Source organism: Staurois parvus, unplaced genomic scaffold (genome assembly GCF_062004578.1).
Source record: "Staurois parvus isolate SC_StPar_1 unplaced genomic scaffold, SC_StPar_1.0 ptg000166l, whole genome shotgun sequence".
In the NCBI taxonomy this organism is placed as follows: Eukaryota; Metazoa; Chordata; class Amphibia; order Anura; family Ranidae; genus Staurois; species Staurois parvus.
The window spans coordinates 4,060,486-4,087,805 of NW_028317962.1; the positions used below are offsets into that span (position 1 = coordinate 4,060,486).

The 27,320-nt window shown below is 38.3% G+C and overlaps 1 protein-coding gene across 2 annotated transcripts in view; it reads left to right on the forward strand.

Annotated features, from left to right (window-relative positions):
- ASTN1 (astrotactin 1) overlaps positions 1-27,320 on the forward strand; it is a 715,149-nt gene that overhangs the window by 551,832 nt on the left and 135,997 nt on the right. For both annotated transcript variants that reach the window (XM_089676329.1, XM_089676330.1), the window contains exons 12-13: positions 8,905-9,071; positions 20,138-20,332. In XM_089676329.1, the coding sequence (XP_089532455.1) occupies positions 8,905-9,071; positions 20,138-20,332 (362 nt within the window). The remainder of the gene's footprint in view (positions 1-8,904; positions 9,072-20,137; positions 20,333-27,320) is intronic.

A 27,320-nucleotide genomic window follows, 5' to 3' on the forward strand; every position in this document is an offset into this window, starting at 1 on the left:
GAGGAGTAATGGTTTGGTTGATGGTTAGAATTAGAAGGTAAGTTGACTATAGTTGATTCACTTTATTGTTCAGCTTGAGGGCTGAAAGCAAAAAAAACAAAACAGATTCTTCCACCCACACAAGCAAGGTGAATGGAACCCCCCCCCCAACAAAAAAAAGAACAACGTATTCTGACAGTGGAATCAGAACACACTAATCAGTGGCTGGACTAAGTGGTTGTATTTCACAGGTCCAATTTGTTGAGTTCTGATGGTGGTGGGTAATACCTAGACTTTACATGGTACTCTCTACCTAATTTACTTTGTGTTCTGTTCCTGCACTTAAATTGCCTTTTTTTTAAGTAAAACATTTTAATCTGCAATAACGCAGATATAACAAGTACAAGAGCATCATGGTTGTAATTAGCAAACACCGTTCATTAGCCACTAAATGGTGCTAAATGGACATTTACTGCATAGTTTGCTTTGATGAAAGTTACATACTGTAAGTACGACACATACAGTACAATATAATGTATTCAGAAATGTTCAGTGGAAAGACTCTGTCATATGTGTGAAAGGTACCTGTGAGTCATAGTCAAAGCTATACACTATACAGGGTATTCAGAAAATTATCACTGTGTAGAATTTCAAATATAGAGAGTTTATATTTTCAGTGGTTTATACAGTAGAATAGTGGTTTATACAGTAGTATTAGAATAAACTTAAAATGTGTGTTCTTCATACAAACAGTCAAACCACAAACAGGTTTGACATTACAGATTAAAAGTAAAGTTGATAAAAGTGCAATCCTGTTAGCTCCTCATTTAAAATAAATCCCAATTTTTAAACAATTATTACACTATAATGCTCTTGCTTTGTGTCATGAAAATGGGTGACAATAAAACTCTGAGGGGCATAGCCTGGATGGTGAGGTGGATGGACGCACACTAGCTGAGCTCCGTGATCCCAATATTCTTCCCCACGGCACAGTAGACTCCCGGTGGTGGCAAAATGGGCAAAATGCTCAGGCAAGCACCGCAGACCCTTCAACACCATGCCTCAACCTCCTCAGCTCGCAACATCTCTTCTATATTCAGAGCCCAGGCATCTTCTAGATTGAGCACGTTGGAGGACAAGATGGCATAGGCCTACCTGAAGGCAGATTACAGTGATGAATCTCTCTCAGTGGCAGAGGAATCGGTAAGCCAAGCTATACCATCTGATCTCCCTCTCACCTATGCAAACATGACTACCATCGCTGCTGATATTAAAAACATATTTTCTACAGCCGTGATTGATTTGAAAGCTGATTTATTAGTCCTCACATAAAAACTGACTTCAGTGGAGAGGGCTGGAAAACAAATAGATAAAGCCATCCTGAGGCTCGTGCAATTGGCTGATACACATGCCCACCATCTTATAGACATGAACAGACATATTGAAGACTTAGACAATTGAGGTAGACGCAACAACATAAGGGTGAGAGGCATCCCTGAGATGATCCCCCTGAACAAATCAACAGTTGCTACAAAAGGTTTTCAACACTTTATTAGAAAGGCCTGATGACACTCTCGAGTTTGTGAGGGCTCATAGAGCTCTGCGACCTAAAGGCCTGGACTCTTCTCCCCCAAGAGATATTATATGTTGTTTACAAATCTTTTCTCTGAAAGAATACATTTTGACAAAGGCAAGAGCTAATGATCATATTGTCTTTAATGGAGATAATATTATACTATACCAGGATCTCTCCCCCATTACTCTCAAAAATAGGAGAGCATTACGCCCCTTACTAGAAGTGCCAAGAGAGAAAGGGCATGACTATTGCTGGAAGTACCCGTTTGCTCTAAATGTCAACTACAACGGCAAATCACTTTTACTTTGTACCCCAGCAGACTTGCCATCCTTCTGCCACCCATTGAGTTGGCTGAGTGGTATATGGAGTTGCAACTCCCAGCAGCAGCACAAAGCCCTCCACCTATCCCACTTAATTCCCCATTCAAACAATCTACCAATAAGAAAAAACAACAACATCAAGGACTGACACCAGGTAGACTTTCCTTCCATTCCAAATCACCCAGGACACCGGGACTCAGGGATCCATTCTGAGCTATGTTCGACCTCACACAGAGTTCCATCCACTACTTCTATGATGGGCTCAACCTATTGCACCACCTTGCAAGCTCTCTGACGTTCTGACACTTTGGCCTTACCCCTGACAAAGGGGCTAGACACATTTACTGTGGTGTCATTATGGGCTTTACTTGATATGATGGGGGTGGGGGAGGGAGGATTGGAGTGTTTTTGTTTTTCTCAGGTATCTCCATCCCACTGAGATAACCCGCACCTATCTGGTAAACAGACGATGCAACTTTTTTCTTCACCCTCTGCTCTGTTTATTTGCTGTTTAAGTAGCCTAATGTATAATGTTTCTTCAATGGGTGTTATTTGTTTTCTATAGATGGTATACATTGTATGGTGATTACATGCAGTTTCACATAGCTCAACCTACGCCTTGGAAGGCCTAAGATGTGGGTTGCTTGTTCTGAATTCCAGGGAAGGAGGGGAGAAAGGGGAGAGAAAGAAGGGAAATCCCTCTCTTCCCCCCCTATTTTTTTTCTTCTCTCCCTTCCCTCCCACAATGTTCACTCTATTATCTGTCAGAGGGTGTTGCTCTATTGTTCTTCTCTTTGTCTGATACTAGTCTAAGATGGATCACATGCCACCTTATGAGAGGCAATACAAAAGTTTTTTCAAATGACAGTTTTGCCATTATTTGGGAAGACTGAGGGTTTACTTCTATGTTTAGTTGAAAGTTCTTGTATTGATCTGGTAAAACTGAAACCTTAGTTCCTCCCACACACTTCACTAGTAGTACTTTTTTCTGCTAGTAGCTTTTTGTTACATTGACACTATAACTACAATTTGATACTGCCTAAGATATTGGTTATCAATAGGCGTTGTTTCTTCCTCTTGTCTATACTCGTGATACCAATTGGGTTACTTTGACTACTCTCTGATCTTTCTATTTCCTTTACCATCCTTATCTTCTTGCCTCCCCCCTTTTTTCCTCCTCTCTATTTATCCTCTTATTTTTTCAATAGTAGTATTGGTCATCCATATTCAAAGGTCTCTGTGAATGGCTCGGGTGAAGCGACCTAACCATCATCCTTAAATTAAACAGTTACAGCATAGTTGTCTTAATATCCATATGCCATACTTACTCAAATATGACATTCTCTGCTTTAGGGAAAAAAAACAACCATTATATCCTTTAACTGTAGTAGACTGAATATTCCAGAAAAGAGAGTAGCTCTGCTTCGTGAACTTACAAAAGCTGGACCTCAAATAGTTTTCTTACAAGAAACCCATTTCCATGCAAACCATATCCCTAAAATGATACACAAGAATTTTGCCCAGGTTTTTCATGCTACCACCCAACCTCTAAAACTAAAGGAGCTTCTATCTTGGTAAATAAGGCCACGTCTTTCACCCTCATTCTCCAAGTGACAGAGCCGGGCGGAAGATATCTATTTCTTAAAGGCACATTATCAGGGTGCCCGGTCACATTGGCTAATGTATATTTTCTGATTAATTTACATGTTTCCTTTTAAAAAAACCATAGTCGATGAGTTGAAATGCTTTTCCTCTGGTTGTATTATCCTAGGTGGAGACTTTAATGTACCGCTGGTTCCCCTGAGAGATACCTCCACTGGAACTTCTAGTGTACGGTTTAGAGTTCTTAAAAGACTTAAAACCTTGCTACGTTCATTGACACTGGTTGATACGTGGAGAACGTTACACCCAGAGGACAAGGATTACACTTGTTACTCGGCCCACATAACAAATACTCTCGTATATATTATGTTTTCTTGACACAGCGAGATCTACTGGATTTACAGGCAGCTAATAGATCCAGCAGCATATAATGGGACAGATAACTGACTTTTTTTCTGTGAACTCTGCAGTAGACGTTCCTTCCCTGATGATCTGGGAAGCACATAAATGCACACTGAGGGATGAACTTATAAAACTGGGAGCCAGGTGTAAGAGGGAAATAGAACAACAAATCGCAGATATCTCTAAAAAAATTTAATCTCTGGAAGCACAACACAAAGATTCACTGGCGATCCAGGTGGTGATAGAACTTAAACATGCAAATAAACTCCTTCAATAAATTTTAGATGTGAACGCAAAACATACATTGTTTTTACACAAAGGCATATATTATGAATATGGAGACAAAAGTGGCACATGTCTTTCCAGGGCCTTAAAAGACATTCAGTTGGCTAACAATATTCATAGCATTAGGAACAAAGATGGTAAAATGGAACATGCCACGGAACTTATTGCCAAACAGTTTCAAGAATTGTATTCACAATGATATAATCTTCCACCACAGCACAAACCCTCTGCTTTACAGGGTACTAGGGAACATATCCTCAAAGAATATTTGCTTCATAGTAAAATGCCTACCCTGAATGCTGAGGAGGTTGAAGATTTGGAACAACCTATATCTGAGGAAGACCTAACACTGAAGTCGGGCAAAAGATGGATTCACAGCCCAATATTATAAAACTTTTCAGCAGATTTTGAAGGCACCTCTCTTACGGGCTTTCAATTCCCTTAGCGAACCTCAAGATATTTCCAACTCATTCTCCTCAGCACACATTATGGTAATCCCGAAACTCGATAAAGATGTGGCTGATTGCACGAGCTATAGGCCGATCTCGTTTCTAAATCTAGACTTAAAATTGTTGGCAAAAATCTTGGCCAACCATATAAGACCTCTTTTGTCTAAACTAATAGGCCCTGAGCAAGTTGGTTTTATGCCTGCCAGGGAAGCAAGAGACAATGTAACCAAAGCTGTGAATTTGGTACACAGGATGAGCTTGGATAAAGTCGATGCAGAAGGCCTTCGATATAGTGGCCTGGGACTATATGTTCGCCACTTGTAGATATGTTGGCCTTGATTCTAAAATGATCTCCTGGATCTCTTCTCTTTATTGCAAACTGTCTGCTCAAATTAAGATTAATGGCTCACTTTCAGAACCAGTAGTAATATCTAATGGCACGAGACAAGGCTGCCCATTATCTCCTCTCCTTTTTATCTTAACCTTGGAATCCTTTATACGCATGGTGAATCTTAATTCCTCCAAATGTGTCCACGTGGCTCAGAACAGAGAGTTCAAAGTTGCAGCTTATGCTGATGATCTTCTTTTTTTCTTAACTAGACCCCGAATATCCATTCCTAATTTGCTGTCACATTTTCATCATTTTGGTTATGTATCCAATTTAAAAATAAATTACCATAAATTTTAAACCCTAAATATCTCACTCCCATCTCAAAACCTAGCTGAAATTCAACTCATCTGTCCTTTCAAATGGGAAGTTAAGGCTTTAAAATATCTAGGAGTATGGATTACAGGTCATACCAGTAAACTGTTTGAATGTAATTTCCCGCTTCTGATAAGATCTGTGGAACAAGATCTTAAACGATGGACAGTTAAACATTTCTCCTGGTTTGGGAGAGCCTCCATCATAAAAATGAATATTTTACCACGCATATTATATATGACGCATGCTCTTCCCATCCTGATACCTTGCAATTTTTTTAAAACCATACAATCTCTTCAAACTAAATTTGTGTGAGCATATAAGAAACCGCCTTTCGCTTTTCATTTGATAACTAAATCTACTGGAGGTATGGGACTTCCAAACTTTAAGCACTACTACCATGCTGTTCATATGGCCAGAATAATTGATTGGAACTGCCATGTCGATCTGAAGGATTGGGTCAATTTGGAATGCTCTTTTTCATCTGGTCCACTGAAATTTACCCCATGTATACCATTGGCGAAATGTCCTAGGCCACTCCTTTGCCATCCGCTCATAGGAGCTACCTTACAAACCTTTCACCATGTTATCATAAAAAATGACCTTTCCTCATCACCTAGCCCTCTCACCCCTCTAATTAACAATCCAGATTTCCCTGCAGGGCTGGAATCTAAATGTCTTCCAACCGCGACATCGGATACACCCCTTTTAGTCACCCATTGCTTTAAAAAAGGTTTACTTAAAACTAGGGCCTCCATGATGGTGGTCTTACAGATGGAAATGTTTCCGTTATGGACTAATTTTAAGTACAGATCTGTAGCTATCTAACATCATATAGACAAAAATATCAATTTAACAGACCATTAACGTCATTCGAATCTGTTTGTTTGAAAGGCAATGATGTTAGTAACACTACTTCTCTTTCTTATTCCTGGTTACAGCAGGGACATGATCTGACCTTGGATAGATTTATGGAACAATGGACAAAGGCATTGCACATTTCAGACCAACAATGGCTTAGAGCCTGTATATTAACACATAAATGTTCCTTGAGTTCTAGAATCCAGGAAACTTCCTATAAGATCTTGACCCAATGGTATCTGACTCCTGAAAAGTTACATTTCCCTTGCTACCTCTGATACTTACTGGAGGTGTAGACAAGCGCGTGGTACAATGTTCCATGATGGGAATGCCCAGCCATTGAACAGTACTGGACAAGGATTAAAAATATAATAGTCTAAATTACTGATACCCAAATCAAGCTTACCCCTGAATGTTGCCTTCTACAAGTTTACCGCTGTCCTTTGAAAAAGTATAAGCATTCCCTCGTGAAGCACATGCTGAACGCTGCAAAAGCACTGATCCCCATCTACTGGAAATCCAGCTCTTTACCCTCAATTAGGGACTGGATTTTAAAGATGGATGAAATCTATGAGATGGAGCTGTCAATTGCCATGGTTTGTAACCTTACCTCCAGATTTCATGAGACATGGACACCACGGTACATGTTTCAATTATCTGTGGATTATTCGATTATTTTGCTGAGCTGAATATGCTAATATATAACTGAAGCTACCTGTTCACATGTGTCTCTACTTTATGAACAATTACTCCTTGATATCTTTCCCTACTTTCCTGTTTGTTCTCTCTTACTTCCCCTTTTTTTCTGCTTTATCTTCTGTGGTTACCTATTGTGACTTTAGTTCCGTTTACATACTATGACGCCATACTGAGCAATTTATATCCCTATTGCTATACTACTACTTGAATCCTCATACTTATGATTGTGCCTTACTTACTTTGCTATAAGTATCAGCTACTCATAGGGACTGTTTGTTTTCTGCAGTTCTCAATGGCTAAATACTGTCATCTTCATTAATGGTATATCATTTTGATATGGTACTGTACAATCGTTTTGCAATTTTATGTGATTGTTAACATCTGTATTGCTAAACCTGATTGATCTATTACGATTAATGCTTTGCTATATGCCAATATATCTGATACTTGCTTTATGTAAAATATTGATCGGTTTACTGCTATGTTGTATTATGTTTGTTTTTCTCAATAAATCTCTTTATGGATAAAAAAAAAACTCTGGGGGGCTGATGAATTCAAAATAATTAAGAACGCTAGCAAAATTGGAGTTGTCATCCACAGTGATTGGAATTCTTGTATCATGTTTCCATAAATTGGAAGATGAAACCTGTCTGGTTATTCTTGGCAGAAACTCCACTTTTGTGAACATGTTCTTAATTGTACAATTAATATTAAGCTTGGCATATCTAAAGTGTTCTTTAGAGTAAGAACTGTGAAAATGTGGAAGAGTCTTCCACAGGAGCTAGTTCAAGCAAATGAAGTAGATCACACTCAAAAAAGTGTGGATGTGTTTCTAAATGCACAAAATTTAGCTGGTTAGTAATAAATTTAATATTTTGTTACAGGGAGTGTCTGATTTCCATTGGGAACTAGTAAGCAATTTTTCACTGGTAGAGCAAATAGGATAATGCTTTATAAGGGTATTGCCTTCCTCTAGATCAACCTGGGATTTATGGTTCTGAGTATTCAGATTTATTTATTTTTTTTCGTCTTTGGGTTGAACTCAATGGACACGTGTCTTTTTTTTCAATTTTAATATGTAACTACAGTATGTATGCTTAATATTAGAACTATCTTTTCTCATTTTACTCACTTTTATAGTCATATATCTGTAATTTTCCGGACTCCAGTTTTATGTAGGTGTGCTTGAACTTACAAATATTGACTTCTGAATTAAGACTGGTGTGACTTGCAGCACAGTGGCTAAGTGTTAGCACTGCTGCCTAGCAGGCCACAAGTCATCAGTTTGAATCCCAACTATGGCTCTACTTGCCGGGAGTTTGCATGTTCTCCTTATGCCTGCGTGGGTTTCCTCCCCCACTCCAAAGACATCCTGACAGGTTAATTGACCCTAGTATGCATATGTAGGCTAATGAGTTAGAGACCTTAGATTGTAAGGGGGCAGGGACTGATATGAATGTATGTGATGATAATGTGTGCTACATGTGGTAAACTTGTTTTTTAACTGTATGATTGTGTTAGTTCACCCAGAACTAATGTGTTATTTTTACTTATTTGGCTTTTTCTTCCTTTTTACTTTGGCTTGATTTCAATGTGATTATTGTAGGCTTTGTCTATTTTTTGAGCATGAAGCCAAACTTGTTCTTGAAGTTTTGCAAAGCAGTTGCTTAGCAACACCATCTTCCCGCGGCATCGGTGTCACTCCTACTAAAAAGTGGTTTATATTCCATAAACTAAACTCTCAAGACTGGAAAGAAATGATGTGAACTTCTCCAGCAAGCAGATCAATTGTCAGACACTTGATTAAAATGTTTTATATTTGGTACAGCAACACACAAATAAATGATAAACACTTCAAGTATTTTTTTTTTCTTTTTTATGTTCTCTCTAAATGTAGAAGGGAATCAGAGAGAGGCTCTTGAATAAATGAATGTGGGATAGCATATGCAGAATGTAATCAGGGTTGGAGACGGTAATAAATTGGTGGGTTTTATGATGGAACCATGAAACATCAATCTTTCTCTGCAGTGCCCTCCAGGACTTAGTCCTATGAAGGACCAATCAGGATGCTACAATCGCCAGATGGGGGTTGACTGTTCGGATGGTTTTAATGGTGGCTGTGAACAGCTCTGCCTTCAGAAAGAAGTCCCTTTTCCAGATGATCCAGAAATGTACAATATTCTCATGATTTGCGGGTAAGAGCTATAAACAATGCTAATATTTACTTATGATGTATTGCTCGGTAGACCGTACTGAAGTAAAAATGCCATCTAGCATATCCAACCTACATGATATTAAGTTTAAATAACCATAGTCATTCTCATTTATCATGACTTGCTGATAATAGTCACGTACTGTCTGAGCTCCCCACAGCCACCAATCAGATTACTGCTTGCAGACTCCAACAGCCAGGTAAAGTCTGACTGGGAGCTTTGGGCATCATATTAGCATAAATTGATGATGGTTACTCAATCATCTATGCAAGCAATGTGATCAGGTACTAAGTACTACCTCACCGAGCTGATACCCAAATACCACCCAACCTGTAATCTTCGCTCCTCACAAGGCCTCCTACTTTCTAGCTCCCTGGTTTCCACCTCCCACGCCTGACTGCAGGACTTCTCCAGGACTTCACCCCATCCTCTGGAACTCACTACCCCAATCCATCAGACTGTCACCTACCCTCCTCACCTTTAGGCGCACCTGAAAACCCATCTCTTCAGGGAAGCGTACCCCACCCTCACATAACAGCCGATCTCCTCCACTCCTCCTACCACTCCATCCCCCACAGCCACTTCCTCCTGTACCACTTTCCCCTCCCTCCTAGATTGTAAGCTCGAAAGAGCAGGGCCCTCAAACCCCTCGTGTATTGTTTTGTTACTGTATTGTCTCATATTCTGTCCCCCACTATAATGTACAGCGCTGAGCAAACCTTTCTGGCGCTATATAAATACTGTATAATAATAATATTAGTAATCAGGGCAGCTCACCAGGTGCTTAGTGGTTCCAACCTGTGTCTAGTTCAATAATATCAGTCCAAAAAATGTTTTGTCATCACAAATCCAAAAATGCATAATACTTTGGACAAAGTTAACTCTCCATCAGGTACTTACAAATTTTCGGACTAATTTTATGGAAAAAGTTACTCATGGCATCAATGAAATAAATACTAGCAGTCAAGTGCCAATTTATTCTCAACCAAGAATCCCACCAACCTATGGCCATAAAAATTCTGTCCCAAAAGATGAGCACCACACTTAAAGGCAAACATCAATCTCATTGTTGCCACACACCTCTAAATAAGCCGGTAAGTACAGATGGTGTATAGGCTGCTATGCTTCTACCCTTATTGAAGAGCCATCAAGGCATAACAAGAATCAGTTCCTACAGTGAGATTGACGCGTTTCAGCCATATGGGCCTTAGTTATAACTTAAAAGAGAAAGTAACAGCAGAGAAAAACCAATGGTCCATCAAGTCAGTCCCTGTTTGTTCCAAGGATGATAACATTCACTTGCTGTTGACTGACTCACTACCCATGCTGGAAGTCTGTTCCCAGCATCCATTATTCTTTCAGTAAAATATTTCTTTCCGAGGCTACCTTTGAACATTCCACCTGCTAGTTTGAGGTTATGCCTGTGTTCTTGATCTCAGTTTCATATTGAAAAACCTATGAATACCTTTAATGTGTTTAATAGTTTCAATTATGTTCCCCCTTTCACTTCTTTCCTTGTGGTGGTACATATAGTATTACGTTCCTGCAGCCTCCCTTCAGTGAATAACAGGGATATTTTTAAACCAACGAGGGCAGTGGCTTTTAACACTGGTGCTGCTGCAAAAGTACCATTCAAACATATAATTCTGAGAGCCAAGGAATGCTTTTCATCGTCACTGGTCACAGTTTATTGGACATTTGATATGTAATTATACAATCTACTGGATATGGTAATGTCTCAATGTAAGAATATTATACTGAGATATATACAATATCTTAGTTTGTTAATACATGTTTTAGGATGAACACTTGATATTGATGATCACATCTGCATAGATTCCAACTTGAGGAATTGGTCTCCAGGCACATTTGGCAACTTGGTTCAGTATTAATGGTCTGCCAAGAGCCTTATGGCACAGGTGTGTGAGTGTGATAGTTACAGATATATATAATCAAACAGAATGTTTGAGAAGACATTTGATCAATATGACTTAGTCTGAACTTTGAAAAGTGACATTGAACAATGTAAATTGATCTGAATTTTGACAGGAAAATTGGGAGTCTGAGACTTTGTGTGAATTGTTGCACGTCAACAATGTATGTACTAGTGCAGTGCTCCCCTCAAATAATACCTTCAGAAAACTGTAGACATACCTTCAAAATGAAATACTGTACATACATACAGCAATAGGTTGAACAAAATATACACATTCTAAACCAAAACCAGATATACACAAAGTGTAATCAGTGTGCAAATGCATGAATCAACTCCAAAACATCAATATGCAAAATAAATGTAGAACTATATATTATGTGCACACATTGATTCATGCTCAATACTATGTATCTCATTGTCAATAAAGCAATAAATGATAATAGAATTTTAATTAAGGTGGAACCCTTTTGCCATTACATATTTGTTCTCTGGGGCACCATCCCTGTTTTAGAACCAATAAAAAATACTCCCCCAACCACTAATGAGTAGTAAAAAAGTGATTGTGACTTTAAACTTGTCACCAAGAGAGTACACATATATAAATCATCAAAGATTGTTATTAATACAGCTAAAAACAAGGTAAAACTGTATTAAATTTCATATAATTTTTCTTCCATATAGAAATTGGCGTTTTATGGATTGACGCGCTTTGCGAAAGACTTACTTCCTCAAGATCCACGCCTTTCAACCTTGTTGACAATATTTCTCATCTACAAGAATGATTACAAATGTGATATAGACATTATAGGGTTGATTTAGTAAAACTGGAGAGTGCAAAATCTTGTGCAGCTCTGCGTGGTAGCCAATCAGCTTCTAATTTCAGCTTGTTAAATTAAGCTTTAACAAAAAAACTTGGAAGCTGATTGGTTTCTATGCAGAACTGCACCAGATTTTGCACTCTCCAGTTTTACTAAATCAACCCCTAAATGTCTAATTATACGTCCAATCATTTTTTTTCTCCCCTTTTTACTACTCATTGGGCATTGGGGGAGTATTTTTTATTAGCAAGAAAAGATTCTAGTGTCTCACACAGTGATCACAGTTTGTGCAATACAAATAATCCACTGTGACAAAAAACTCTATATTCAGAAGATGTGAAAAAAACTTCCAGTACCCCCAAGGGATCAATTCCACAGACTCTACCTGTGTATTTTTTCTCCCACCTAAATGATGATGGACTTCTCAGTGAATAGAGGGTCATAAAGGGCATGAACGACTAATCAGCTAAGCAATGCTCCTCCATCTAGCTCCAGCATACACTTCAGATAGTATTCAAAGTTCATAATAAAATAGAGGACTCTATAGTGCTCTCTGCTACTGTATTAAAATCACAAAGTGGTTAAAAACACTCATATGTTTCAGATGATAAAATATGCATCAATGCAAGCCTGTGTGGAAGCCACGTATCATGGCTTTCCCTTTACACTAAAAGCGGTGGCACTCAATCCTTCTGGGATGCACAATAACATCATTGACCACGCCCACTGACGAATTGCATCCCAATAGGACTTCCTCAGAGTTTGTGATACTAGTATCATTTATTGTTCTATCAGGGGCGGACAGACAACTCATGGGGCCCCCGGGCAATAGGGGATCATGGGGCCCCTGTGTCCTTGCCCAAACTCAAAAAAGCCTATGAAAAAGGTACCAGGGGCATCTCATGGGGCCCCCTACTGACCCCGGACCCTCGGGCAGTGCCCGAGTATCCAAATGGTCAGTCCGCCCCTGTGTTCTATAGACATTGAGATACATAGTGCTGGGCACAAATCACTCTGTGTACATTATACTGTATATAGTTATGCACTTACGTCACATATTGATCTTTTGAAGTTGAGTTATACATTTGCACACTGATTACACTGTGGGGTTTATTTACTAAAGCTGGTTCACTCAGAATCTGGTGCAGCTGTGCATGGTAGCCAATCACCTTGTAACCTCAGCTTTTTCAATTAGGCTTTAGCAATAATACCTATAACCTGATTGGTTTCTATGCAGAGGTGCACAGGATTCTGAGTGAACTAGCTTTAGTAAATAAAATCCCTGTGTGTGTATATGTCAGTGGCGGACTGACCATTTGGAAACTCAGGCACTGCCCGAGGGCCTGGAGTCAGTAGGGGGCCCCATGAGATGCCCCTGGTACCTTTTTCATAGGCTTTTTTGAGTTCAGGCAAGGACACAGGGGTCCCATGATCCCCTATTGCCCGGGGGCCCCATGAGTTGTCAGTCCGCCCCTGGTATATGTGGTTTTGGATTAATTAGATTTCTGTATAATCTGGACAGTTCCAGACTGTGAAAAAATAGAAGTCAGCAGCTACAAAAACTGTAGCTGCTGACTTTTAAAAAACAGCCATTCACCTGCCCCGCCCCCACAGCCTGTTTCACCGGCTGTCTGGTGTTTCTAGAGACGGCATCTTTAGTGTTGGAATGCAACCGTGACAGCTTGCGGCTTCACAGCCAGGTGTCCACTGCACATGGCCGAGTAGCACTGCACTTTCTGAATGGTCCCATAGTCTTCTGGGACCTGTCACATGTCCCAGAAGACTATAGAGAGGTAGGGTGGCAAGGCAATCGCAGAGGAAGTGGGAGCAGGTTCCTGTCAATTTTGGGTACCCACTCCCCAGAGGTGTCAATCCTTAATGGGGAACAGGGGACCAGTCTTTAAAATGGAATTTCCCTTTTGGGTGGAGCTCTGCTTTAATCTGCATTATTTGAGATTTCTGTATAATCTGTATATTTCTGGCACTGAGTAAAAAATCTGATATAAGCAGTCCTCACTATCTAAAATTTAAGATGGGCTTTACGTTTTTCATCCAAGCTTTGCCATAGTACCCCTGGAACCTCTCACTCCCAATTGTCAGTATTATGGTGAACTGAGAACACCTTTTGCTTACCTGTTTGTAAGAAAGTAGGAGTATTTCCAAAGACCCAAAGGCTTCATGATCTCACTCACAGAGACACAATTTTATAAAATTGTTAGGGATAAATTTAAAGGAATATCTATATCTGAGGCACTAGTGAGATTAATTCCTGCCTTAAAATTTTGAATTTGATAGGATATTTACACAGCTTATATTCAGGGACTTGGTCTGTCCATCTTACATGCGATGAGCTCTCTGGTCGTATTGAATTACAGACAACTCAGGTTAGAGTCTATTGAACGTATGTTCTGGCGTGCTGTGTTTCATGGTGAGCATTAACAGTTCAGTGATTGATTTCAATTTTCCAGAAATTGCATTTTAATAAACAATTTCATACGCTGGGAAAGACAAAAAAAATTGGGCAGCAGCCTGAAACATTAACTTTGTGATACATATGTAAGCTGTGATACACAAGGAATAATAAATAGTATTTTTTTTTTAACCTGGCTGTTGAGCTCCAAAATCTTTTTCTAATTGATAGAAGCATCTGCACAGTTGGTAGACCCTGAGGTATCCTGTGAGCTTTAGCATTACATTCATTTACTGGTTTGTTTAGTGCAGACTGCGGGGATGATATAATTTGCTGCATGAATTTATGGTATCCCAAAAGTTTAGCAACTAGATAAACTGAATGCTTGAGTGAGATCACAGAAAGCTGCCACTCTTACTTGTAGTAAATTTAAAAATGTACTTTGCAAGCAGAATTGAAACTTACCTGCTACTTCCATATTGCTACTGAAAGGTGTTCCTATAAGGGCTCAGGGCACCGTATTCAGGCACAGTTGAATGAAAATCATTTTTACATTTCCACCCCTTGTGGTATGTGAATAATTTAGTAGAAATGAATGACAGAGCTCACCATTGAAGTCAGCATGCTGTCTGGTTCCTTTACAGAACTACTTTAAACTGTACATACCACCAAACAAGAAAAGGTTTCCATATAACTAAAAAACAATTTAAAAAAATGAAGAAAAGAAGGGGATGAATACGTTAATATAAATTAACTTAAATCAGAACTTAATTTACATCTTCTCGCTTCCTTGCTGGCACCAGCATCTTTACCTGGTCTTCTTCACAGTTCAGTTCTTTGGCCATCTTGATGGCTGGGCCAGAATGACGTAACTTGCCCAAATATATCAGTCAGTGTACATTCTAAAAAAGATTGTAAAGTCAGGTAAATTTGTTTTATTTCAGAAGAGACATAGCACATATCTTTGCAATAAAGATATTGCCTGCTCACAACTTTTATTTCAAATGAAAGGCTAAAAGGGGTCTGAGATGTTTAAAAAAAAAAATCTCTTGATGTAATCTGTAGGACTGAACTTCCAGCTTGACAGCTTGGTCCTGGTACAGGGAACCACCTGGCGACTGAAACAGGAGAGGCTTCCACTCCAGCATGGCCAGTCCCCCAGCATGACTCCCAAGACTGGTGCCTCTTCTGCACCTGTGTTTTCTTGGGCTCTGGTCTCCAAAGTCCTCAGAATGCACATTGTGCAACAGTTCCATGTAGCCACAGATGTCTGGAAAAGGACAGAAGAGGGAAAACATATTAAAACGTTTAAATGCTAAGGCTTTGCGCTGCCTCCCTGATCCCTCTGCGCTAGAAACTGGCCCATTATGGTAAATACATCCCTTCTTGCTACATGCAAGTGTATTTGGCATTGGACCCGATCCCCTTTTAATGCTACTGATATATTTTAATGGTCAGAATATACAATACAAAGCCATGTAAACCTCAACATAAAAGTCAGAAGAAAACGACTCATTTATTTTACTGGGCAGACTCCATTCAATCCCAGTACAAATTGTATTTTAATAAAAGTACAAAAAACAATTACTACTTGAAGGGACACCATTATCTTAAAATTAAATATTTATAAAAAATACAGTAAATAGTAAATGCAAAGTTCACTCTGCTACATCTATATGTCTATTTTAATAAAATCCATATTTACTAGTATCCCTCAGATTTAAACATGTCATATACATAATCTTACCTTGAAGAATAACTCCATAAAATGTAAATTTGCAGGTGATAAATTTAATGCATCAGTTGTGTACCTCCACCTTGTCCTTTATGAGCTATGATGCTTTGAAAATTTGTCTTTCCTAATTTTATCCCCACTGGCTGCTGATTGTTGGGTTTATGACAGGACAGTAAATAAGAGGCATTTTCCCCCATGAAAAACAACAAACCAATAAAAAAAAATTGATAGAGATCCTGACCCTTCCCTAGTCATCAAAACTGTCTTGGCAGGAGTCTCTTAGCAATCAATCTTATTTTCCTGTTCATTATTTCTATTAACCACCTTAAGACCTCATTTCTTTAAACCTTTTGCTCTGAGAGGATGTTTATAATCATCCTTGTTTGTAATGTGCATGTGTGAGCCAAGTGTGCTCACAATGCCTGTGATTGCATTGTCATTGGACAGTGCAGATTGCATGCAAAATAAAAAGAACCAATCAGAGTGGCACTGTGCCTAGGAATCACTGTGAACCAATCGCAGTGATCACAAGTAGTAAACACTGGCTGCAATCAGCAACTAGCTCTTTCACAATATATCTGTCTGTGTGAGAACAATAAGGATTGCTGCTGATCACTTCAATCTGACACTTACAAATGTAGCAGAATACATTTTTGCCTAAATAATAGATAGAAAGTAAGGGAAGAACAGAAGTCTTTTTTTCCTTATATATAGTAGAACAAATATGGCTGTTACTTGCATATCATGCACTGTGTCAACTATCTGTTTTTTTGTTTTCTTCTTGTTTTATCTCAGCAAGCTTAGACACTGAGAGGCATTTTTTAATTGTGTTACAGTCCAAGGGCAAATTTAAATGGCAGCTGAGCTGATGAAGATTTGCCTTTTTGTACTTAAGCTCACTTATTGTTAAACTCAATTTAATAGGTGTGTAGTCTCAAAGGAAAACACTGGGTCAGGCTAAAATGAACTTAGAGTTAATAAATTCACACATAATGGATTTTTACAGATTTACTGATTACTACCTCTTAATCAACACTGACAAAACATATATAAATGAGAGAGATCACTTAAAATAAAAGAGAGATAGGCCAACGTTTATAGCATGGGTGCAGGTGATCTTCTTTGGACCCTAATGAAAAATATAAACTGGGTCCCATTAAACAATTACCTGTTAACACAAATTGATAATCAGCCAATCACATGGCAGCGGTTCAATGCATTTAGGCATCTAGACGTGGGGAAGACAACTTTCTGAAGTTCAAACCGAGCATCAGAATGGGGAAGAAAAGGGATTTAAGTGACTTTGAACATGGCATGGTTGTTGGTGCCAGACGGGCATTTTAAAAACTGCTGATCTACTGGGATTTTCATGCACAACCATCTCTAGAGTTTACGGAGAATGGTCTGAAAAAGAGAAAATATCCAGTGAGCGGCAGTTGTGCGGACAAAAATGCCTTGTTGATGTCAGAGGTCGAAGGAAACCGGGCAGAGTAGTTGGAGATGATAGAAAGACAACAGTAACTCATGTCAAGATGGACCAAAATCTCTGAGGAATGTTTCCAACACCTTGTTGAATTTATGCCACAAAGAATTAGACAGTTCTGAAGGCAAAAGGGTGCCCAACCTGGTACTAGCAAGGTGTACCTAAAAAACTGGCCGGTGAGTTTAGGATCCAATACACTTTTTTATTTACTTGTATTCCAGTAAATACATACTGTAGTAGCAATTTTTAATGCTTAGTACTTTTAAAGTCTTTAAAGTACATTTCTCAAACTTTTTAACATGGAACCCTTGAAATACCTTTCAGGGATATTTTCCCAACTTTGATAAAACAATCTACTGCTTACAGTATATTTGCATGAATAGTAGATTCATACAGTACAGTATAAAATATACTATATAGGGAAAAAATAAAAGAATAAGCAATACGCAATGTGGCGATATTATGCATTTGTAACTCAGGGCTGTTCTTTGGGACAAAATTATTTTCAACAATAAAATTGAAATGAAAAGAATTACGATATAATAATATTAATGGCCAGAAAAGAAATACAGACTGGAAATGTCAGGGGTAAAGAGCTATGTTTTTAATTTCTTTCTGGTTCTGTAACACCAGTACAAAAAATAGTGTAAGCATATGTCACCAAGAGCCTACTGGGGAGATTTCCCATCAATTCCTGACCTCACAGAAAATTTGAAAAGATCATTTTCAACAGGGACACAGACAGCAAAAAAATCCAGACAACCACTCTAACTATTCCCCACTATACTAATACAAAACACAAGGTTTTGACTGGAGTTGAGCTTTAAATTATAACTGGAAACATTGGAGTGTTTTTACAAAAGGAAAATAGTCTATGAACTTTGCAAATGCATGTGTATGCATTTTCCTAAGTAAATATAAATGTGATAAAGCTTCACTTTGTAAAGGATACCCAATCAAGTGCAAGGAAAACAAAAAACAGTATTTTGCTTGCACATGGTTGGTTGATGGAAATCACCAGTGCTTTACCACATTTACTGAGCTCTGGGGAAAATGAGTGCAACTTCACTTGTACAGTCCATTTGCCTTTAGTAAAGCCACCCCATAGAGTCATATTCTAGAACTCCTCTGATCTGAAAAGCACAACGCCAATAATTCCGTTTTCTGCAGTCACACTTTGCAGTTTATTGGTTTATGTCTACACTTTAGCACTTCCTATATATTATATTATATTATATTATATTATATTATATTATAATTAGTTTTCATTTAATGTTTAATAGAGTGCAGAACAACAATAGATGCCCAGAACATAGTCCAGTTCCTTTTTTTACTGCTACTACATAATAATGACCCCATCATAGCCCAATATACTGTGTGGTATGCAATGTGGACTTCCATATGATATTTATGAAGGACATGTGAAATGAAACTCATTCTTACAACCGTATAATCATTCTACTGTTTAATATGTAACATACTGTATGTACAGTTGCTGTCTGTCCAGTATACACATACTATATACAGTATGAAAAATACTGTATTCCCTCTGGTATACCATATGGAGCTACCTCTGGTGTTCAATGGTCAATGCAATGTCTCTAATGTCCAATTCAAAATGCAGGTCCCTCAGTAATGTCTACTGTGCTATCTGATTTCTGGTTTCCAAAGGACCAATAAATAATACATACAGCATATCTCCTGTTTAATGTTCTCTGAACAGAGATATCCAACATCTCTAAATGCTGATATATTAGGCTGTAACTGCATGGGGCAATCTGAGGCTCTTGAGGTTAGGAGGATCCCAGCATAAACACACCTCCCCTTTATTTCCAGCTATGTTATAAGATAATATTATATTAGAACACAGTTGGAAATTAAGACTACATTAAACTTATAGAAAGGGAACTGCAATTTATTTTATTTTAACAAATGAACATGGCTGTTTTAGTTATTATTTAAGAAATAAGAGGCCCCTATTAAGATTTTACACCAAGGCACATGGCCTCTGAACCCTCATGTTTTTTGTACATTGCAGAGAATGTCTATTAGAACAGTGACAACCCATATCTAATGCATTTACCTAGACAGTAAAAATTGGATGATTAAATGGGCAGTAAAAATATCAGTAGGACACAATATTATAGACATAGTAAATCCTTTTTTTTTTTGGAACAGAAGTGCAAGTTTTGAGCAGAGCTGCACAATACCCAAGGGTCATGTAATGGTTATTACTAAAACATTTCAGTTGCTGCTTAGCCTTTTAAAAATCTTTTTTTTTCTTGCTGAGACTTTTTCTGACTCTTAGATTGGACAGACTGGCTTTTGAATTAAAAATGAAATTGTGTACTCTTGGCCAAAAGTGCATAGTTATTTTAAAGACGTATGTGGTTTTACATGTGGTGTCAAGACAGCTTTTACTTACTATATGGATTTTATTTCACCCATCTTCAATTTCAATTAGCATTAAGGTCAGACTTGTGTTCATATTTATCTTATTGAGCCCACCCGGCAATTATCTCTTTGATTTTTTTTCCTCTACATGTCTCTGATCATATTGAAACAAAGAGGGCACATATTTGCTGATGGCAAGAAATAGCTAATGCTCTGTAGTTTAAAGTATAGAATCAATAATTGTCTTGACCTTACTTATGTCTCTCCTGCAGCTGTATTGAAGATTATAAATTGGGCCCTGATGGGCTGTCATGTCACCTGGTCACAGAGCCCTGTCCCGGTGGAGCACACTGTGGTGAGAGTCCTGAGATGCCGATGAACCAGACCCTCTTTGGAGAGCTCTTCTATGGCTACAATAATAAGACCAAGGAAATTTCACCAGGGCAGCTGCTGAAAGGAACATTTAGGTGAACAATACTTATATTTATTCTCTCCTAATGAAATGCATTTAACAAAGTGCGTCTGTGAAGGGTGAAGCAATATACAGCTAGTGGGTTCACTCTAGTGGTCTGCTTAAAATAAATTTGTCATGGACTAAAATGGTTTATGAAGTGCAGCACCTTGTGATACCAGCAAGTACCTGTGTAAAGCTAGCAATACTCGTTGGCTGAAGTTTCTGTTTGTCTGACTTTTTACTGCCCAATTTCTCAATAGAAGTTTGTCATGTTGGTTGGAGTCAGCTTTAGCCTTTAAATGAATTCCTCTGTATCTGTGAAGCACTCTGGGTTCTGGACTCAACCCATACATTCAGACCAAACCAATACATAGGACCTCAACCAAGCTGGCCTTCAGTTTAAAGCTGGCATTAAACCCAAAACTCATAATTCAGCTGTTGACCTCCAAAACCTCAGTGTCCAGTAATGGCTATGTAATTTGACCATTCAATTGAAGATGATAGGGCTTACAATCATGAAGAGGTTCTAAAGTATGGTGCCAAAGTGTTGGTACTGTGCAAAGCTTGGGCCAAGAACCTAAGAGGTTTCTAGACATCATAAGATGCCTGCACATTTGCAGTATTATTAAATGCATACTTTTAATGCCATGACAAACTAAGTTTTGCTATCCAGAGGTGTGGCAGTTGTGCAGTGTGTAATTTACACACTGCACAACTGCCACACCTCTGGAAAGCAAAACTGGGTTGGATTGCTTTTTCAGAGACAATTGGCAGACAGTGAGGAGGTGATATGTCACCTCCTTAATGCTTGTTTTAACCTCATAAATGCCGCAGCACAATGCTGCAACCAACTGCATTGCACGTGGTTGCAGTTAGGTTTCAGCTTGACTCCATTCACTTGAATGGGCCAAATTTGCTGAGCAGTACTGTGTAAATGAGGCCTAAGGCCTCTTGCACACAGGAGTAAAATATGCCACGTATTTTACTGATGTGAAAGGAGATGCACTGTTGTCTATGGAACCATGCACACATCTGAGTGAAGATCAGTATTAAATCATTGAGTACAGAGCAATACAAACAAACTATAAAACTTTACATTGAGTGAAGTTATTTACTTGCATATGCATGTTTACTCACCTATAAGCATGTATACATGAGTATAAATGAGTATATTACAACACTGGCAATGAAGAAGAATGTTACTTGTCTATAAACGTAAGCACCTTTACTCGCCTGTACTCAACATTACTCAGGTCTTTATGCCCATTATTTTAACTCACCGACTTTCTGCCATAAAGTTCCTGAGTAAAAATCAGTAAATTATTATGCCTGTGTGCAACTGGCCTAATAGATAAATCCATTGCTGATTAAAGAGGTTTTCTATGTAAAGGATAAGTCCACCTTTGGGAACATGTTACATGTTCCACCCTATTTTAGGGTGAAATATGTAGCATGTTCCCAATGCTGCAGCCGCTGCCCCCCATCCCTCCGAACAGCAGTACAGGGAGAAATTCCACAAACTAGCTGTCACTTTTTTTAAAAAGTACGGCCATGTGGGGCTCCACCCACATGGCAGCATAATTTATTTGCAGAGTTCTGTGAACTATTGAACTACAAGTCCCAACACCCTTGGTGGCTGTTGGCTTGTAGTTCTCAAAGAACTACCACAGCAACCTGGAGCACCATGGTAGTTCATTGAATCTTCCTGTCAGTATACAGTACATTCCATACAGGCAAGCAAATACACTGACAGGTCAGCAGGAGATCTGCATGTTACCAGCGATCTGCTGATTGCTGGTGCAATGCTTTACAGGCTCCTGCAACCAAAAATAATAAGTGCACATTTTGTTTACTTGCACAAAAATGTGCATTTATTATTTTTGGTCAAAAGGTGAACTTATCCTTTAAAGTATTTTTACTTGCGATTCTATCCAGTGATATACATCCTACATCACTTAGTCAGTAAAAATCCAGACAACTGGATAATACACATACAGTATTCAGTTTATATGTTTACTGTTTTGCTTACCAATTAATTTGTAATTTTGTTCAGTCTGTCTTGTGATTTACATACATTCACCACTCTGCACAGATAGGCAGGAGGCACTCCTTTTTTTATTTCGTCTTCATAGCTTTCTAGATCACCTCTTTGCCTCCAGCCCCCTCATTGGACAATAAATCAGTATCTGACCATATTAAAAGGTGGTGACCCTGAAAGCAGTGAAGCTGAAGCAAGAAAGAGCAAAGTTGTTTTCTTGGCTATTTAGCGCAGTAGCCATCTCTGGATCACAAAACTGGCCAAAAAGAAAATGACAATTTCTCTGGCAGATAAAGAAGTTCACATATATGAATTTCAACAGTATATTGATGTTTGCCTGGAGTTCATCTTTTTTATCCATGGGAGAGTTAATGATTACAAGAAGCATCAATCATTATAAACCAGTTGTGTTGAGAAGTTGTGGTTCTTAGGGGAAAGGCTGTCATTGACACTCATCGAAAATACATATGGCAGTTCATCCTTTAATAACTAATCAGTGTCAGTCTGGCTAATTTCAGATAAAGGCTTTATCCAGTTCTCAGTGCTGCTATGGAAGTCAATACCCTGAGTGCTGTAAATTACAGAACAATTCCACTATGTCTGGAGGTGGAACAGTTTAACTCTTTCTTTGAAATCCTATTTAGAGGACTGGCCACACATTACTGACTTTCTATGTGTGACATGAATATAAGTTTGGAATATTTGCACTATAGTTTAAGGATTGCTATTCAAAGGGTATTAAAGTGGTTGTAAAGGCTCAAGGTTTTTATGTGCATGCAGGTAAAAAACCTTCTATGTGTAGCAGCCTCCTCCAGCCTCCTCTTTATACTTACCTGAGCCCCATCTCAATCCAGTGAGGTGCATGGGAGCCTCGGCTCTACCGGAACTCTCCCTCCTCATTGGCTGAGACAGCAGCAGGAGCCATTGGTGGAAGTGGGAGCATGGTGTCGAGCCAAGACTGTGTGCGATTGGACACACAGATCAGTGGCTTGGGAGTGAGCTTGCTTGATGTGGGGGCACTTGGCAGGAGGGAGGGGCCAGGAGCGCCAGCAAGGAACCCAAGAAGAGGAGGATTGGGGCTGCTCTGTGCAAAACCATTGCACAGAGCAGGTAAGTATGACATTTTAGTTATTTAAAAAAATATGCATTTACAATCACTTTAACCTAAAACAAGATAAACATTCATAGATGATGGGAGCTGAAATTCGATGCAGAAAATTAGGGATTCCATATTTTGCTTATACATTTCTATGCCATGTCTGATCACCCTTGGTGTACAGATGAGATGTACAGTAAATATAGGTTAAGTTTTATAAGTTTTTTACATTTGTAGAGGTGGCAGCGAGATCTCATATGAGACCAGTAAGGGTATCCACCTCTAGCTATAATATTTATAGTTGTGGACTGTAATTATCGATCTACCCCACATTTATTAGTGTATTACCCAGAACATATGTAAACTTAATAACTAAACGCTCATATTGGTTTTAGCATGTTAATTCCATCACAAAAGTAATTTTTAATTATTTTTATACCTGCAAATTTAAAGTGGTGTAAACCTCTAAAATTAAAAATTAACAAACTATATCCCTGTACATTGTGCACTTGTCACAATCCAAAGCACCAAGTGTCATTTCTCTTTGCTCTCTCTTCCCTCTGCTAGCTGCATGACTCACCCCTATTAGGTTAAGCCAATTCCACAGCATCCCAAGTGGTGGTTTGCTCCCCCTCTAGCACACAGCAGGTGACTGACAGCCTTAGCTGTGTATGTTTCTCTATGAGCCTATGTACAGGGTGTGTGTCCATTCACTCTGCTCAACTCTCAGATTACAGATAGCTCTGTGCTCTAGCTGTGCAGTGTGTGACATCAGATCACTCCCTGCCTTCTGTTGCTGAGAAAAATCCTTTGATCTGTATACTTTGAACTGATGTAGGCTGGAGTGCAACAAATAAACAGGTATAACTTATATAGAAGGATTTTTTTTTAATCTCTGTTTATCACCTGAGTCTAATCACTTCACTGGGTATATGGAAGGCTTTACAACAACTTTAATTAAGATAATCCTTAGTGATCCTGTCATAGAAGTAATTGTTTAGGAAATTCCTGTTATTGGATGACAACTCTCTCTCTCTGTCTGTCTCTTAGTTGTGGTCCTGTAATGTCACTCTGTCACACTCTCTTCCAGTAGAGACTACAGTATAAGCAACTGTGCAGACACACATTGTTCAGGCATGGTGAGCAGTTGACACTGATCTGAGAAATGCCATGCAGACATCACTGGAATGCATGCAGACAGAAAGCTCAAAGAGTTTATAGCAGACCAGCAGCACTGAGAGGCAACAAAAGATGGAGAAAAGGGTGAAGAAAATATTTTTATAAAAGAAACAAACATGGCAATTGTTTATAGCGTTTGTATTATGCCAACATAATGCATTTTTCTGGGTCAGCAAAATATCCAAGTTTTCAAAAAAATATACAAGAGTATAATAAGTGCAAAACTGTGATTCATATACATAGGTGATACATGGTTGATCTGTAAGACGAGTAAGTACTATACTGTATTTCCCATTGTTGATTATATCTTATAAATAGTGCAATCATAGTTTAATATCTTCAATAGCTTATTATAGCTGTTTCAATTTAAAGGGACACTGTTATGATATATGCTAATCAATAGTCATTTGATCCCTACTGATGGAACTTGGGATGACAATTTTAGACACAGCCAACCAGCCAGCTGCTCTGATTGACCATTGATATTCTCGATTAGCAGAGACCACCTGATTAATTCCATGGCACTGGTCATGTGCCCCACTGCCAGAGGTGGAAAATATCTATTAAATTCAAGCTGAAAAATAAGTATCAGGGGTTGTATTTTACACCATTTTATGCCATGGTTGGCTAGAGGTATTAAGATTTTATGGGGAGGGCATAGGTTCACTTTAGTTTTCTATTGCGAGATGTACAAAGTTGGATGTTTCTTTGCAAACTTGCTAAATGGAAATTTTGTAATTGTGGATATGCAATAGATACACTAGAGAACCTTTCTGGGTAAAGAACTATAAGCAATGTGATATAATCTATAACAACTAATCATGGTAAAACTGTCATTTAAGGCTGCAAATTCTAATAACCCCGAAGTGGTTACAGCTAATGCATTAATTTATTTTTTCCCCCAATTTACCTCTCAAAATGCCTGCTGTGATTATCTAGTCCATCTATTTGTCGCCATCAAAAAGATCTAATCTCAGTCATAGCAAACATGTTGAAAATGTTTTGCAATAAAATGCACCACAGTCCTGACAATTACTCCAACAACTTAGCATTGTCCAGAGGTACTTTGTCTGACCCCAGCTTGGACAGAGTTAAAATATGGATCCTCAGGCCCATTGTTAAATGTATCATCTGTATTCAGTGTGTTTGCATCAAAAGAATAATGGACCAAAAAAAAAGATAACAAGCAGCTTTCAAGGTCTATTATCCCTTTCATATCAATACGGTGAATACATACTCACAGTGCATTTAAGGCAGACGTCAGTAAAGTCTGTTTTCAACCAGGTCAAGATGTGTTTATCTTTTTCTGAATACAACATGTGAGACCTTAAGAAAATAATAAAACCCTACTATTAAACTCATGAAAATATTTCATTTTAGATGTGTATCGTTATTTACTTTCATTATATATTTATTATCTATTTTATCATCTATCCTGCAGTCCTATAATAATAGGGCAACTAACCTAACAATCAATTTGATTGTGCTAAATCTGCACAAAGGCATTAAAGTCAAAATATGCCCTTTATTATATTCTATGTAATGCCTGATAGTAGATATTATAATTAATCTGTAAGTGAATTAGGGCATCTTTTAAATAGAGATGTTCACAATGGAAAAATTAATTTAGGTTCTGTTTCATTAGCTAAGTAAAGCATTTTGTTTCATCATATTCGTTATATGATTCATTTTCAGAGCGTTTTCGTTATTTCGGGAGAGTATGTATTCGTTGTGCCGAATCGATTCACATTTTTGGAAGTTCTGTTATTTTTTTCTGTTATTTCAGAAGATTGGCTATATTTGTTTTAATGTTAATTTGTTAGTTGGAGAGATTACTTTTGCACGAGCATTCCTGCTAGTCCAACGCACAAAGAGAAATGGAATGAAAGAAACAAATGGAACAAAATGAATTTCAAATTCATTTGCTATGTTATGATTTGGAGATTCTGATGGATCCGCTTCTAGCCAACCCAAACACAATAAGTAGGAATCATCTGATTGCATATTCATACCTTACTGTATTTATTACAATATGTTTCTATTTTATATGTAGTGCATTTTTTATAATAATGTTAATGTAAAAGAATTGACTATTAGAATATTCATGCTACACTCACTAGAATAAAATAAATGAATCAATTCAGATCATTTGTTATGTCCTTACATTATTTTGGATGCTTCAAAAACAAAAAGACCCAAACTATTGCATCATGTAATCCGGTGAAACAAATGAATACAAATGAATTTGTGGTTTATATTATACTATATTTCAGATTCATTAAAATTCATTACTGTTAGGATTCAGAGATTCAGATACATCCAAATCTCCAAATCACAAACATTTTGTCTGAATTTTGATTCATAATGAAATGTCTACCATTTCACAACTGCGCTGTAGCCGAAAGATGGCTACAGCACAGTTATCCAGTTCTGGGAGGGCATCGTATGACGTCCTCCCACAATGCACCTTCCTGCACGCCCCCAGCAGCATGCACCTGGCTCTGTCCTTGATCGCTGTGTCCTACAGACACAGCTGATCACATGATGAGGTAAAAGGCCAATCACAGCGGCCTTTTACCACGTGAGCAGTTGTATCCAATGACACAGCAGATCACCGAGTAAATACAGCTGCCAGTTATCGGCAGCACTTTCCTCACGCTGTCACACTCTGTCATCAGTCCCCATCAT